Genomic DNA, 15294 nt, shown 5'->3' on the forward strand with positions numbered 1-15294 from the left:
AGAGTCCCAGATATAAACCTGGTGGGAGTGTCCCCCCACAGAGGGACAAAAGGACCCCCTGATGATCCTCTAATCGCCTGAGCCAAGGTGTGGAACTGGGTGTGGGTCCCAATCAGCCAGAGTTTCAGGTGAGTTCATTGTGAAACCTGGCCCCACCTTATCATGCGAATTCCTGAGGTCAGATGGCCCAGGGTGTGAGTGGGCGTTAAGGCGTCTGGGAAGGGATCTCAAAACTGGATTATAGATGGCAGAGAGTTGGTGTCGTAAACCACCGCCTCTGTTCAAAGATGGTCGCTCACAGTGGACATAGATGGCTTCTTTCACTCCTCTTTCAAACCATCTGTCCTCTCTGTCCAAAATGTGAACATTGGCATCCTCGAAAGAGTGTCCTTTATCCTTAAGATGCAGATGGACAGCTGAATCTTGTCCTGTGGAGGTGGCTCTTCTGTGTTGTGCCATGCGCTTGTGAAGTGGCTGTTTGGTCTCTCCAATGTAGAGGTCTGGGCATTCCTCGCTGCACTGTACGGCATACACCACATTGTTAAGTCTGTGTTTTGGTGTTTTGTCTTTCGGGTGAACCAGTTTTTGTCTGAGTGTGTTGCTGGGTCTGAAGTACACCGGGATGTCATGCTTGGAGAAAACCCTCCTGAGTTTCTCTGATTCACCAGCTACATAGGGGATGACAATGTTGTTGCGTCTGTCCTTCTTATCCTCCCTCGCTGGTGTCTGATCTTCTTTTCTGTGCCTCTTTGCTGACTTTAAGAATGCCCATTTAGGATAGCCGCACGTTTTGAGTGCTTCCTTTACATGTGTGTGTTCCTTCTTTTTCCCTTCAGGCTTAGAGGGAACCTGTTCTGCCCGGTGGTGTAGGGTCCTAATTACTCCAAGTTTGTGTTCCAGAGGGTGATGGGAGTCAAACAGGAGGTACTGGTCCGTGTGTGTGGGCTTCCGGTAAACTTCGATGTTGAGATTGCCATTCTCTTCAATGTGCACAGCGCAGTCCAGGAAAGGCAAACAGTCGTCCTTTGTGTCTTCCCTGGTGAACATGATGTTTTTATCCACAGCGTTGATGTGCGCAGTGAAGGATTCCACTTCTTGTGTCTTGATTTTGACCCAGGTGTCGTCTACATATCTGTACCAGTGGCTGGGTACTCTTCCTTTGAAAGAGCCAAGAGCCTTCCTTTCCACTTCCTCCATGTAAAGGTTGGCTGGAAGTGGAAAGGAAGGCTCTTGGCTTTGCTAAGTCCAGACGCTTTTCTTTGCAAGCTCCTTTGACCAGGTCATCCACACTGGAGAGAGACCGTTCATCTGTGACTTTTGTGGAAAGTCTTTTTCCAGGATGCGTTCCCTAAGAAGTCACCAACTCATCCACAGTGAAGTTAAAGCGTACAGCTGTGACAAGTGTGGGAAGGGTTTTACTGAGAAGGATAAACTAAAAAAGCATCAGGTCATCCACACTGGAGAGAGACCGTTCAGCTGTGACTTTTGTGGAAAGTCTTTTCCCAGGATGTGTTCCCTAAAAAGACACATACTGATCCACAGTTGAGTTAAAGTGTACAGCTGTGACGAGTGTGGGAAGGATTTTACTGAGAAGGATAAACCAAAACGTCATCAGGTCATCCACACTGGAGAGAGACCGTTCAGCTGTGACTTGTGTGGAAAATCTTTTTTCCTGGAAGGTATCCCTAAAACAACACCAACTCATCCACAGTGGAGTTAAAGCGTACAGCTGTGATCAGTGTGGCAGAGCTTTTATTCAAAGTAGCAGCTTACAGAATCATCTAGTTACCCACTCTGAAATTAAGGCATACAGCTGTGACATCTGTGGAAAAACTTTCAGCCGGAGAGGGCACCGAAATATACACCTACGCATTCACACCGGACATGATGTGTACTGTTGTGAACAGTGTGGCAAAGAGTCTACAACAGACGCAAAGTTACAACAACACATGTTTACCCACACTGAGGAGAGACCTTATCAATGTGACCTCTGTGGAAAAACTGTCAGTTGGAAAGCTGACCTAAAAAGACATCAATGTAGAGACATTGGAGACAAACTTAAATTCTGCAAAGAATGCGGGAGAAGCTTCACCACATCAGGTGACTTAAAATGACATGAACTGATTCACAGTGGGGTTAAAAAGTATATCTGTGATCAGTGTGGATCATGCTTAACCACTGCATGGGACCTTAAATCACATAAATGAGTCCACACAGGAGAGAAACCATACAAGTGCAGACACTGTGACAAAAACTTCTCACAATCAGCTCATTGTAACTATCATGAACGTACACACATGGAAGGAAACTACAGCTGTGACCAGTGTGACAAGAGCTTCAGGAATCTCAATTCATACTTCGAACACAAACGATCCCACGTTATTAATAAACTGTTTCACTGTTATCAATGTGCCAAAACATTCACCTCATTGTCTGCTCTGTGCAAACGTCAGCGTGATCACTCAGGGCTGAAATCACTCCCATCACTGGATCACAGTGAATCTGAAGAGACAGAAAGATCCTCTGGTTTCAGTGTCAGACTCAAAAAGCTTGAGATCAACTCAATTCAATTTTATTTATATAGTGCCAAATCACAACAAAAGTCGCCTCAAGGCGATTCATAGATACAGAGAAAAACCCAACAATCATATGACCCCCTATGAGCAAGCACTTTGGCGACAGTGGGAAGGAAAAAATCCCTTTTAACAGGAAGAAACCTCTGGCAGAACCAGGCTCAGGGAGGGGCGGCCATCTGCTGCGACCGGTTGGGGCGAGACAAGAAAAACAGGACAAAGACATGCTGTGGAAGAGAGACAGAGGTTAATAACAGATATGATTCAATGCAGAGAGGTCTATTAATACATAGTGAGTGAGAAAGGTGACTGGAAAGGAAAAACTCAATGCATCATGGGAATCCCCCGGTAGCCTATGTCTATTGCAGCATAACTAAGGGAGGATTCAGGGTCACCTGGTCCAGCCCTAACTATATGCTTTAGCAAAAAGGAAAGTTTTAAGCCTAATCTTAGAAGTAGAGATAGTGTCTGTCTCCCGAATCCAAACTGGAAGCTGGTTCCACAGAAGAGGGGCCTGAAAACTGAAGGCTCTGCCTCCCATTCTACTTTTAAATACTCTAGGAACAACAAGTAGGCCTGCAGAGCGAGAGCGAAGTGCTCTAATAGGGTGATATGGTACTACAAGGTCATTAAGATAAGATGGGGCCTGATTATTTAAGACCCTGTATGTGAGGAGCAGGATTTTGAATTCAATTCTGGATTTAACAGGAAGCCAGTGAAGGGAAGCCAAAACAGGAGAAATATGCTCTCTCTTTCTAGTCCCTGTCAGTACTCTTGCTGCAGCATTTTGGATTAGCTGAAGGCTTTTCAGTGAGTTTTTTGGACATCCTGATAATAATGAATTACAGTCGTCCAGCCTGGAAGTAATAAATGCATGAACTAGTTTTTCAGCGTCACTCTGAGACAGGATATTTCTAATTTTAGAGATGTTGCGCAAATGGAAGAACGCAGTCTTACATATTTGTTTGATATGTGCGTTGAAGGACATATCCTGGTCAAAAATGACTCCAAGGTTCCTCACAGCGTTACTGGAGGCCAAGGTAATGCCATCCAGAGTAAGAATCTGGTTAGATACCATATTTCTAAGATTTTCAGGGCTGAGTACAATAACCTCAGTTTTATCTGAATTAAGAAGCAGAAAGTTAGCGGCCATCCAGGTCTTTATGTCTTTAAGACATTCCTGCATTTTAACTAATTGGTGTGTGTTATCTGGCTTCACGGACAGATAGAGCTGGGTGTCATCTGCATAGCAGTGAAAATGTATGCTATGTCTTCTAATGATACTGCCTAAGGGAAGCATGTATAATGTAAACAGAATTGAACAGAACTCCATAATTAACCTCAGTGTGTGAAGAGAACTCTCCATTTAGATGCACAAATTGGAGTCTATTAGATAGATATGATACAAACCACTGCAGTGCAGTACCTGTAATACCTACAGCATGTTTTAATCGCTCTAATAGGATATTATGGTCAACAGTATCGAACGCTGCACTAAAGTCTAGTAGGACAAGCACAGAGATGAGTCCACTGTCAGAGGCCATAAGAAGATCATTTGTAACCTTCACTAAAGCTGTTTCTGTGCTGTAATGAGCTCTGAAACCTGACTGAAACTCTTCAAATAAACCATTCCTCTGCAGATGATCTGTTAGCTGTTTGACAACTACTCTTTCAAGGATTTTTGATATGAAAGGAAGGTTGGAGATTGGCCTATAATTAGCTAAGACTGCTGGGTCTAGAGATGGCTTTTTGAGTAAAAGTTTAACTACAGCCAGCTTGAAGGCCTTTGGTACATAGCCGATTATTAGAGATAGGTTGATCATATTTAAGATCGAAGAATTAATTAATGGCAGGTCTTCTTTGAGCAGTTTTGTAGGAATGGGGTCTAAAAGACACATTGATGATTTGGAGGAAATAATTATTGAGATCAGGCTCCACAGAGTTCAGATAGAATCATTTAAACTTGTGTTGAACTGAACTGGTTGCTGGGCTGAACTTCTACATAATACAGATTTACATGGGATCTTATTTTCTGTCGTTTTACTGAGTCTGTTTTGTCCTTTTTTCTCTGTCCTGGTTTTGCTCGTCTGTAAATAATTGAAACTCAGTCAAATAGTTCATTGTTCTCCAGCAAAACGTTTTGGAAACTCATGTTTAACCTTTCAAACTCTGACATGTTTTAGCACACAAGGCTTCATCGGGGAGTTCACTCATGATTGGACCATGAGAATAAAGGTTTTTAGTTCTTTCAAAGAGAGTCTTGGAGGTGTTTGATGTTTTTTTGTTTGTTTGTTTTTGAACCACCTGAAAGGAAAAACTATTTTTCTTGCTTTATGTAGTGTGGAAGTTTTTAATGTTTCTTTCATCTGTGATGTTCTTGAATGTGTTCACATGAAGATGGTATAAATAAACTGTCCTTTTAGCTTTAGCTCTTAATTTATTCATTATTTATGGATGTAGCACAGCAGCAGTTTCTTGATTAACACATGGAGGGCTCGGGATCTGATGGTAAATAATGTTTTGTGTCCTTGTACACATCATACAGCTCAGCTGTTCTGGCTTTAATATTTTCAGCTGATAAGGTGAACTTCATACAAAGTTTGTGTTTGAAAAATCAAACTGTGTCTCGTGAGTGTGTATTGTGACTGCTCCATCACAATGTATAATTTGACTTGTGATGTACACAAGGCCAAGGAGAAAAAGGGGATAGTTTACTACGTGCTATAAAAACACAATCCTTAATCTTTGATCTTGCAACTTTAACTTTCTGTTATGGTTTTAGAGTCATTGTTTTATTGACTCGTACTTTGGGAATCACCTTGTTGTGAGAAAAGGATAAGCTGGGAGAGAATACAGCATTATACAAGCAGAGTGCTTTAGCTGTATCCGTAGATCTAAGACATAAACCTGTTATTTAAAAAAAAGTTAACTGAAGTGCAGATTTAATTTTAAATTATTTCATGAACTGTCCAGGAATTACAGAGAGCTTTATACTGATATGCTAAAATTCTCTGAGTGTATTGGCTGTATATGACAAGTATTGTAAATCATTAGTAGTTACTCTTGCATAGGTGTTTTGCTTGTTTTAAATTTGTCCACTATTTATTTTTAATTTTTGTATTTTGTAATGTATCTCTGATTCACTTTTTCTTACTGACCGTTGTGCTCATGTAACATGTGAATCTCCCGAGTGTGGCATTAATAAAGTCTGTGTCTATGCCAAACCTGAAGTTTAAACTCCTTTTTTAAATTTACCAACATTTCTGATTTGCAGCTAAGACTGTGACATGTTATCACCATTTGCAAGCCAGAAGAGTGATCACTCTTGAAGCCTGGTTGATGCACAATTGTAGGACTACTAGTTCTAGTACTACTGCTACTGCACAAAGCACATTGTTCAGGAATTTCACAGATTTAAGTCTAATGTGTTGGTTTCAGGTAAACTTGTCAGGTAAACAGTTTGGGATTCTAATTGAGATTGCAACTGTAATCAGTAAAATCAGTGCTGTGGTAGTTAGTTTAAGATCAAAACCTGACTTAAAACACAGTCTAACATCAACATTCTTGCCCCTGAAAATAGGTCAGAATGGTCGAAAATGTACTTTAAAATGAGATTTTCTATTGTTTCATTGGAACAGTAAAGTACCATAACAAAGAAATGACTACACCTTTGTAGATAGCACTGATATGGAGTTTTTCATGTTTTACAGACATGCAGACATCTGTGTTTATCAGAGCGATATGTGACTAATTTTTTATTGAATCACCAGAAAGTACACAAATACAAGATTAAATATTTTATTTATTTATCAAAGATACATAATTACACATTGATACAATGAACAAGGTGTCTATAAAAATTACACATGGTGTAAGAAAAACATTATAACATACAAATAAGTGTTTTATGATAATCTGACATTGTTTTAAAAGCATAAGAATAAAAGTTTAAAAAAAATCATGTTCTTTGATGATCACATTACGTGTATCATATTTTTTAAACCATAACGTAGGGAGCAGAGTGTTCACAAAAACAGTTTTATGATTACTTTTTCCACAGTGCTTGTATGCCTCTTGCAAAACTATGTACTTTTCACCATAAGACATAATAACTCACGATTATCTAAGACCAGCCATGGAATGTCCGTCGCTTCATTACAATCATTTGTCCCCGCTGCTGCCCTCAGATCCAGTCTTCTGTACTGGGGGGTACGATGGCTCTTTTGGTGGTTCATAAAAAATATCTCAAAAAGCGATGTTGGTGAGGGGACCGGAAACACTGGGTTGCAGAGCAGCTGGTAAGGACTTGCATATTTCTGGAGAGTCTGCAAAAGCTGTCTTGCTCGTGCTCCTGATTGGATATGTGGAGCCCGGCTCTGATATCTCACTGGTGGCAGCTAAAGGTAGGCATGCCTTGGAGGCGGAGTTGGTCTCGGGCGCAATCTTTCAAACAAGCCTCACGGTATTTCAGGCAATGAATGGATGGTGTATTGTACGTGTTACAAACCCTTGTGATATATTTTTTTAAATGAAAGGATTGAGAGAATGGTCAAAAGGAAAATGCAAAAATATAGTTAGACAGGAAGATTAACACTTAGCGATTGATATGCACATAGGGAAAGCCACGGCCGATGTTGATGATCCCTGTTTTGCGGTTGTTGCGAGCTCATTTCCCGCAGGCTCTTCTGCACTTCGGGCGTCGCGATGAGGCTCAAAACACCCCAGTCAGACAAAGTAAAAGCAATCCGCGGTGTTAGCAGGCCAAAACGTTCACCTGCTTTTAGTTGATAGAAATAGATTTCGCTCTCTCTGAGGCTGAAGGCATAGCCCCAAAATCCGCCGGAGCTGAGACGGATTCTGTCCTACATTGGGTTAGCGCAGAGCTTCCCAAAGTGTGGGGCCCGCCCCCTGGAGGGGGGGGGGGGGGCGCAGAGAAATTGCGAGGGGGGGCGCGGTATGAAAAGGGGGGAAAAAAACCCAAACGCTTGGCTAGCACAGGGTGCCCACACAAACGCAAAGCAGGAGATGAAGCATAGCTGAATATGTTTCCAAACCAACTTCATTCAAAGCCAAAGACTAGAAAATATGGTGAAGCATATCTTCCCTTTGGTTTCACCTGCACAAGTGCCAAGGTAGGTCTCTCCTGCGTAATTGGTTTTCCCTGCGTTGGGAGCACGCGCTGGGCTCTTCAAATCATGGACGAACAGTATCCCACATAATTGATTTTTAGTTCACAAACACTTGTTGTAATGACTAACTACTCCTGACATTTTGGAGATGTTAGCTCTTTATACAGTAAAGTTACAGTGGGATACAAATGATATCAGCGTGATCCTGCTACGATTTGTTCCCTCGGTTCAAATCACGACAAACAGTATTCCACAGTTTATTTTTTTAAACCCATTTTGCACAGAGAGGCATTTTTTGAAAAATGTATTGACAGCAATGTTGAATATTATTACACAGGAAAAAAACAACTACACATAAAATAATCACACTGTGATGCCTCTGCCTTTCTAAAGGGAGGGACAGTAACTGCATGTGTATATGTAATCGTGTAAAAACTGAAGATAGTCAGATTAACAGTATTTTGTCTCTATCTGCCATTCTGCAATTCATCTCATGTAAACAATAACGTGGCGCACAGTCTGACGTGAAAAAAGGCACATACCTTTGACGTTGCGTGATGAACTCTGTATTCCTCGTCCACACGTAAACGCAAAAAAGGACTTCTATAAAATCTCAGTTTTCGGTGATTCAAAACATGTGTGGACGAAAGGTCCAAACCCATAGAAACAGCTGCGTTTTCAAAAATACCTGTGTAGGTGTGGACGTAGCATAAGAGTTATTCGTTTACTTTCTTACTACCTGTAATTTATTGGAGATTACTTGTATTTGCCTAATTGTTTACTAAATGTTTGAGGTGTGAAATAAACCGCAATGGAGCAAAATACAGGTGTGTGTGGTTGGAGGATGTGTTCGTGAGTGCGTGAGTGCGTGCGTGCGTGCGCACTCACGAAAAAAGTTTGGGAACCACTGGGTTAGCGGGTGCTTGCTGAACCCTACAAAGATGCATTCGTGTGAGTTGCGCTGGAGTCGTGGAGGCTCTGTAGCTAGTTACTGGGGTCTGAGAGACCACAGTGAGGTTGGCAGGTCTGGCGTCCATGTTGTTTGCGAAAAAAGAGAAAAGTCTTTTTTTTTCTGAGGGAAAAAAAAACAGTTCAATTTAGGCCTAAATGTTAAATTATTTCTCCTGAATGCGAGCGAGAGAATAAACCTATCGCTGTGAAGGTAAATTGGACCTGCATCCAATTCAGAACTCTATCCCAAATAATTTTATTAAAACACCTCGATGAGGTATTTTGGTTTGGTGCAGCCACTCCTTATCAGACCAAAAGTAAAGAGTTTTTCTTAATTTTTTGAGCTACTTTTACAACGGGTTTTCTCATTAACAGGAAATAGAATCCTTAAAAGAAAACGGTCTTATTTTGCACACACCGCAGGTCAAGAAGGCGTCAAAAAACCCTCTAATCGATATTAGTATTTCTTAATGCTTGTAACCTAGCAAAGAATTTCATGCAGGGCTCAACTCCTAGTACGTGTAAAATAACCCTTAGTGGAAAAGAAAAAGCACCGCGCACATATTCAGAACTCAGAACTAAATTCATAACTAAATAATTTTATTAAAACACCCCAATGAGGTATTTTGGTTTTGTGCAGCCACTCAAACCAAAGTAAAGAGTTTTTCTTCATTTTTATACCTACTTTTACAACGGGATTTCCCATTGACAGAAAATAGACAGAAACCCTAAAAGAAAATGGCCTTGTTGTACGCACATCAAGAAGGAGTCAGACGAACGTCCCGGTCAATGCTTCCTCCATCGGGTACCATAAACCTATGAGAAAAAACCCCAGAGAATTTTTTATTTTGTAGTGAGAGAGAGAGAGAGAGAGAGAGGGAGAGAGCGAATCGATCAAACTTTTCTACAAAACGTTATACCACTCCGGGTCAGGAGGGGCGATATAGCACGGACCGGCCAGATGACTACGCCGGATGCAAACATAACCGGAAGCGTCCCAGGGACTTTCCCTTTGACATTCATCCTGGAATGATCTCCTCGTGTCGGTGTTGTTCCCACATCATTATAATAAATGTTGTTCCAGGTTCAACATTGCCAGTGACCAATCACATTGTTGTGACGTCCACCTCATCTGGAACAACAGAGATATTTTATTTAAAAATAAATCACTTTTCCTAGAAACTTGGGTCCAAAATGGGATCCTATTGGTGGCATGCGCACGCAGTGACTGACAGTGAGTGAGAGCTTGGCATCCTACGTTTTTAAGTTCTTATTGTTTATTTTCGTTTCTATCGCTAGCATGTGTTTTGGTTGAAGGAAGTGACAGTTTTCTTACAAAGTGACGCTCCACAACAGTGAGAATGTCATGGATTTTTTTTCTTCATTGTGGTTGGACTTCTACTGTAGCTGGCTTGCTTCCAATGATGTGGGCGAGGCCGTGAGTCAGCTGAGGATTGTTTACTCCCGCGACGAACTATTACAACTTAACTTACCGTATGATGGTAAGGACCTCACCTCATGTATGCCGGATTTTATACATAAAGACTCTAACAGAACGAGTGAGAAGAGTAAAAGAGGGAGACGTGGAGATGTTAAATTGCGTTTGAGGAGACAACAGGTCAGTCGGTTTCCCCTGCCGTCTGTTATCCTTGGAAATGTTCAGTCTCTTAGGAACAAGCTGGATGAACTCCAGGGAAACGTCAGGTTCGAGAAAGACTTCCGGGACAGCTGTGTAATGGCTTTTTCTGAGACATGGCTGACGGAGCTGGATCAGGACGCCGATTTTTCAATTGACGGTTTTGGAGCTCCCTTTCGCCGGGATCGGGATGCACGGGTAACAGGGAAATCTCAAGGAGGAGGAGTATGCTTGTATGTGAACAAACGTTACTGTTGCGCTGTGAGTGTTAGAGAGTGTATTTGTACACCAGATGTTGAACTTTTATCCGTGTCACTGCGCCCTTTTTATCTCCCTCGTGAGTTTCCACAACTTTTTATTACCGTAGTTTACATTCACCCGAGGGCACACCCCGCCTCCACTTGCAGCATCATTTCAGACGTAGTGCAGAAGCTGCAGGCGCTCTCTCCTGACGCACCAAACTTTATAATGGGGGATTTTAACCATGTCTCTCTTAAATCAACTTTGGGCAATCTGTATCAATATGTATCCTGTCCTACCAGACGGGATAAAATTTTGGACCTTTGTTACGGATCGGTGAAGAATGCTTATAAATCCCTCCCGCTTCCTCCTCTGGGATCTTCTGACCATAACTGTGTGCATCTTCTGCCCATCTATAAAACTGTCTTAAAACGAGAGAAGACAAAGACTAAGGATGTTGACATATGGTCAGAAGAATCTGTGCTTACCTTGCAGGAATGTTTTAAGTGTACAGATTGGGAAGTTTTTATTCAGTCTTGTGGAGATGATCTTGACGCTTTGGTGGATGTTACTAGCTCTTATGCAGTATTTTGTAAAGATATGATTATACCCCGTAAGCGCGTTAAAGTCTACGCTAACACTAAGCCATGGGTCACTAAAAGCGTCAAATCCTGTTTAAGGAAAAAGAGACAGGCCTTTAAAGAGGGAGTTGTTACTGATTTTCAGACAGCCACCAAGGAACTGAAAATCGAGATCTTGAAGGCAAAACAGAGCTACAAAAACCTTCTTGAAAGCAAATTTGCTGCAAAAATTTTTGGGTCTGCCTGGACTTGTATGAAAACCATAGCAGGGTTTCAAAATCCCCAGAGCAGCAGTCAGATCATTTTAGATGGTTTTAATTCAGACAGAGATTTTGCAAATGCTTTAAGTATGTTTTATGCTCGTTTTAGTTCTTCTGATTTTAGCGAGGATATTTTGGAACTGAAACAGAAACTGAGAGATACTCAGCACTTTATCATTGAACTCAGTGACGTCAAAAAGGCCTTTCATACAGTCAATGTGAACAAGAACCAGGGTCCTGATAATATTAGTGGCCGCCTAATTAAATCTTGTGCTGACGAACTCAGTCCTATATTTCAGGTTATTTTTAATCAATCCTTGCAAACACAACATGTGCCCTCTCTTTGGAAAGAAGCAGTTGTGGTTCCTGTCCCTAAATCTAGTCGTCCAAAAATTCTAAATGACTTCAGGCCAATAGAGGAGTGGAGGACGCACTTTTGACTTTGTTAAATCTGATTCTTAAACATGTAGAGAGTAAAGGGACTTTTGCAAGACTTCTTTTTATTGGTTTTTCTTCGGCTTTTAATACAATACAGCCCCATATTTTAATTAAAAGACTTTTATAACAGTTTGAAATCAGGAAAAACCTGGTGGGCTGGATTTTAGATTTTTTAACTAACAGGTCACAAAGAGTGAGAATAAATGGGATTCTGACCCAGTGTTCTCCTCCACAGGTTCTCCTCAAGGGTGCGTCTTATCTCCCTTATTATTCATTCTCTATACAAACATGTGTCAGAGCAGATATGAAAACAGGGCCATCATTAAATATGCAGATGACTCTGTTATTGTCAGCTTACTGAAAGAGGGTGAAACTAACCACGGTCCAGTCATTGATGACTTTGTTCAGTGGTGTGAGGAGTCTTATCTCCAGCTGAACATATCTAAAACAAAAGATATGGTGATTGATTTTAGGAAACAACAAAATGGGCACGCAGTCACTTTAATTAAAGGTCAGAAAATAGAGCAAGTACAATCATATAAATATCTTGGGACCATAATCAATGAAAAACTGAACTTTGATCAAAATTGCAAATCAGTTTGTAAAAAGGGTCACCAGCACCTTTATTGTCTTAGGAAACTTGTTCATTTCCACATTGACCAAAAATTTTTAACTTTGTTTTATCATTCGTTTATTGAGTCTGTTTTATCCTTTTGTTTGGTGGCATGGTTTGGTCAGACCTCTGTCACAGAGAAAAACTCTCTAAATCAGATAGTGAGATGGTCCAGTCGTCTGATAGGTGAGCCACAGTCTTGTTTAGCCTCCCTGTGCTCTAAGCAGGTACAGAGGATGGCTTTATCAATCCTTAAAAATGGTTCCCATCCTCCAGCTTCTTCCCTCAGGATGGAGGTTTCTATTTCCGAGATGCAGGACAAAGCGTTATAAAAATAGCTTTGTCCCCGTTGCTGTCACTGAATTAAATAAGAACTGTTTTTGATTCGAAATATTAAAATTACTATATATGTGCCACAGTGAGGTTTATATCTTTACTAGGTATGTGTGTTTTTAAAGGGATGCGAAATGCTGTCATTTTTTCTGTAAAGCAAATTTACCTTGCCTATGGGTATAAATAAAGTTACCTTGACCTTGACCTTGGCTCAGCTGGTTAATAAAGAGGGAGCACTACTTACTTACAATGAATTCCTTACACTATATAATTTTCCCATCAGTGTTTGGGAATTCTCAAAGGTGCTTGGTGCCATACCCTCAGGTACTTTAATGTTATATAAAAACACTGACAGTTCAATATCTACCTCAGTCACTCTCCCTGATCCAGCTGAGTCAGCAGTGGGAGTAATCTGCTTTTCACAGGAACTTGGTAACAGCAATAACAGAATACGTAGTTTATTCCAAGAAGATATCATGTCTCTCCCATATATATAATATCTTACTGGAACCGACATGTTCCAGATATCACCTGGAAGACAGTCTGGATGATCCCATAAATATCTAATTGTAAACAAGGTGAAGGAAATCTCATATAAAATTCTTCATAAATGTTACCCTGCCAGTCACTATATGGTAACATTTAAAAGAGACATAAATACTAATTGAACTTTCTGTGGGGATCATCCAGAAACTGTGGCACATCTTTTTTGGTACTGTTCCTCTACACAGAGATTCTGGAAGGAATTTAGCAGTTTTGTTATTGTCCATTGTCGGATTATAATATTATTTTATGCCATGTTAGACCCCTTATTAAAGATTGTGAATTATTATGTAATTTTAGTTTGCATTATGCTCCTGAATTAGAAGAAGGTGATAACTATTACATTTGGTAAACTGATTTGCATTACATTAGACTGTTGATTTATTGTGAATGAATGATATTGTTTTATGATGCATTATACTGCTGAGTTATAAGAAATACTGTTTGCAGAAAGTCATCGCCTTATTTGTCTGGTTAGAAGAGAACAGAGCATACTGCCCCATCTCAGCAGGAGCAGATAAACAGGGAGCCAAGGTCGTAGCTTAGGCGCTGTGTGAGAAAGAATGTGAATGTTTAGGCTTTTATGATTAGGTGGGGGCCACTAGAGGCTATAAGAGTTTGATCAAGGCTCCACCATTTTGAGATCTGATGCTGTCTGCTGTATGATGTCCATCTCCCACGCGTGTGTTCATTAAATCATCGTTTGACTCAACCTGGCCGGACCAGTGTTGTTATTTTGGTTTTTCCTCTTGTATCCATCCCCAATATTTGAATCCGTAACACCATATTTTAAGGGAGTTTTCTTAATGATGGGAAAATGTTTTATTCTGTTTCTTTAAGTTCTCCAGGAAGAATAATAAATGTTTTTTTATAATAAATTTGTTAATACTTTTAGCTAAATGTTTTATCCATAAATGTAAGTTTATTAATAAAACACCATATTTCTGCCTTTTTATAAGGATATGGAATTGTACACACAATCAATATCAGACTCAACCAACAAAAAGGCTCTCAGAACAATATTTATATGTTGATTTTTTCGCCTACTCATATAATAATTTTTTTACCCCTGATTTTGTATGTTCATGTTCTGTTCTTTTGTAAACTGCATCTGTTTGTATGTTGTATACTTATTGTGTGTTCAATAAAGTTCAGTAAAAAAAAAGTACGTTCTAAATTAAGCTTCAGACGTCACTAATCATGTGACTCTGGCCAAACGAATCAAGCCTCGACACAGTGCTTCTGAAGCAGCGCATTGATCTTTTTGACACACGCACCGGAGCGTCAACTTCAAGCGGACCATCACTACCTCTCACATCTAAAGGTAAGTGCCAAGGCAACTTTGAACTGAGTTCAGTCAATCTTGAGTTTTTCGAAGTTTTCTGAATGAAGTTTTCTGTTGCTCTCTGTGAGAGAAGACCGTTAAAGGCGAGGCTCTCCAGAGTGTAGCAAAACAGGAAAACACAGCTTCCTGTTTCAATAGTTTAGAAGTGTAAGTGAGACACGAGTATAGAAAGGTCAGGTTTCGTTAGTTGTTTTTCTCACCACTGATCACGCGCTCAACACTCTACACATACTTGCATCACACGCGCGCTCTCAAGCATCAGTATTGTACAATTCTGGGCGTCACGTGAGTTGCAGGTGTTACCATATAACGGAAATCTCCATTGTTCTGTAGCAGGGGTTCTCAAACGTTTCACAATGAGTTTCACTCTTACGACCGACATCACAGCACAGTAGTATAGGCAGTAGCGGTTTTTTATACGGGTGACACGGGCGGTTGCCCGGAACGGCATCGTGGTGGGGTGGAGGGCATCATGGGCATTGGCAAGAAAAAATAAAATAAAATAAAAAAATTGCTCGTATTCATGCTGCCCCGACATCATGCCAGCGCATATTGGGAATGTCGTAGGCACCGATCGGTTTTCTCCCATTTGCTGGGAGTAAGAGCGCCCTCCGTTTGTGAGGTGCGCCTGCTGCTTGCTGCGCAGGGAGGA

At 40.8% G+C, this 15294-nt stretch overlaps 3 protein-coding genes across 8 annotated transcripts in view; all 3 read left to right on the forward strand.

Moving 5' to 3' along the window:
• LOC146511740 (uncharacterized) overlaps positions 1-6056 on the forward strand; it is a 30114-nt gene extending 24058 nt beyond the window's left edge. For 4 of the 5 annotated variants that reach the window (XM_085172346.1, XM_085172348.1, XM_085172347.1 and 1 more), the window contains one exon: positions 1280-6056. In XM_085172346.1, the coding sequence (XP_085028472.1) occupies positions 1280-1546 (267 nt within the window). In that variant the 3' untranslated portion in view covers positions 1547-6056. The remainder of the gene's footprint in view (positions 1-1279) is intronic. The other variant, XM_085172344.1, reaches the window with a different exon arrangement.
• LOC146511739 (uncharacterized) overlaps positions 1-15294 on the forward strand; it is a 53937-nt gene that overhangs the window by 24087 nt on the left and 14556 nt on the right. Inside the window, exon 1 of one of the 2 annotated variants that reach the window (XM_085172365.1) lies at positions 14519-14621. The exons of the other annotated variant lie outside the window; for it this stretch is intronic. The gene's annotated coding sequence lies outside the window, so the exon portion shown is untranslated. Of the gene's footprint in view, positions 1-14518; positions 14622-15294 lie in introns of those variants that run through there. 2 annotated transcript variants of the gene reach the window in all.
• Positions 1-15294, forward strand: part of LOC146511742 (uncharacterized) — a 64363-nt gene that overhangs the window by 12402 nt on the left and 36667 nt on the right. The window lies entirely within an intron of this gene.

Source organism: Neolamprologus multifasciatus, chromosome 9 (genome assembly GCF_963576455.1).
Source record: "Neolamprologus multifasciatus chromosome 9, fNeoMul1.2, whole genome shotgun sequence".
Classification (NCBI taxonomy): Eukaryota; Metazoa; Chordata; class Actinopteri; order Cichliformes; family Cichlidae; genus Neolamprologus; species Neolamprologus multifasciatus.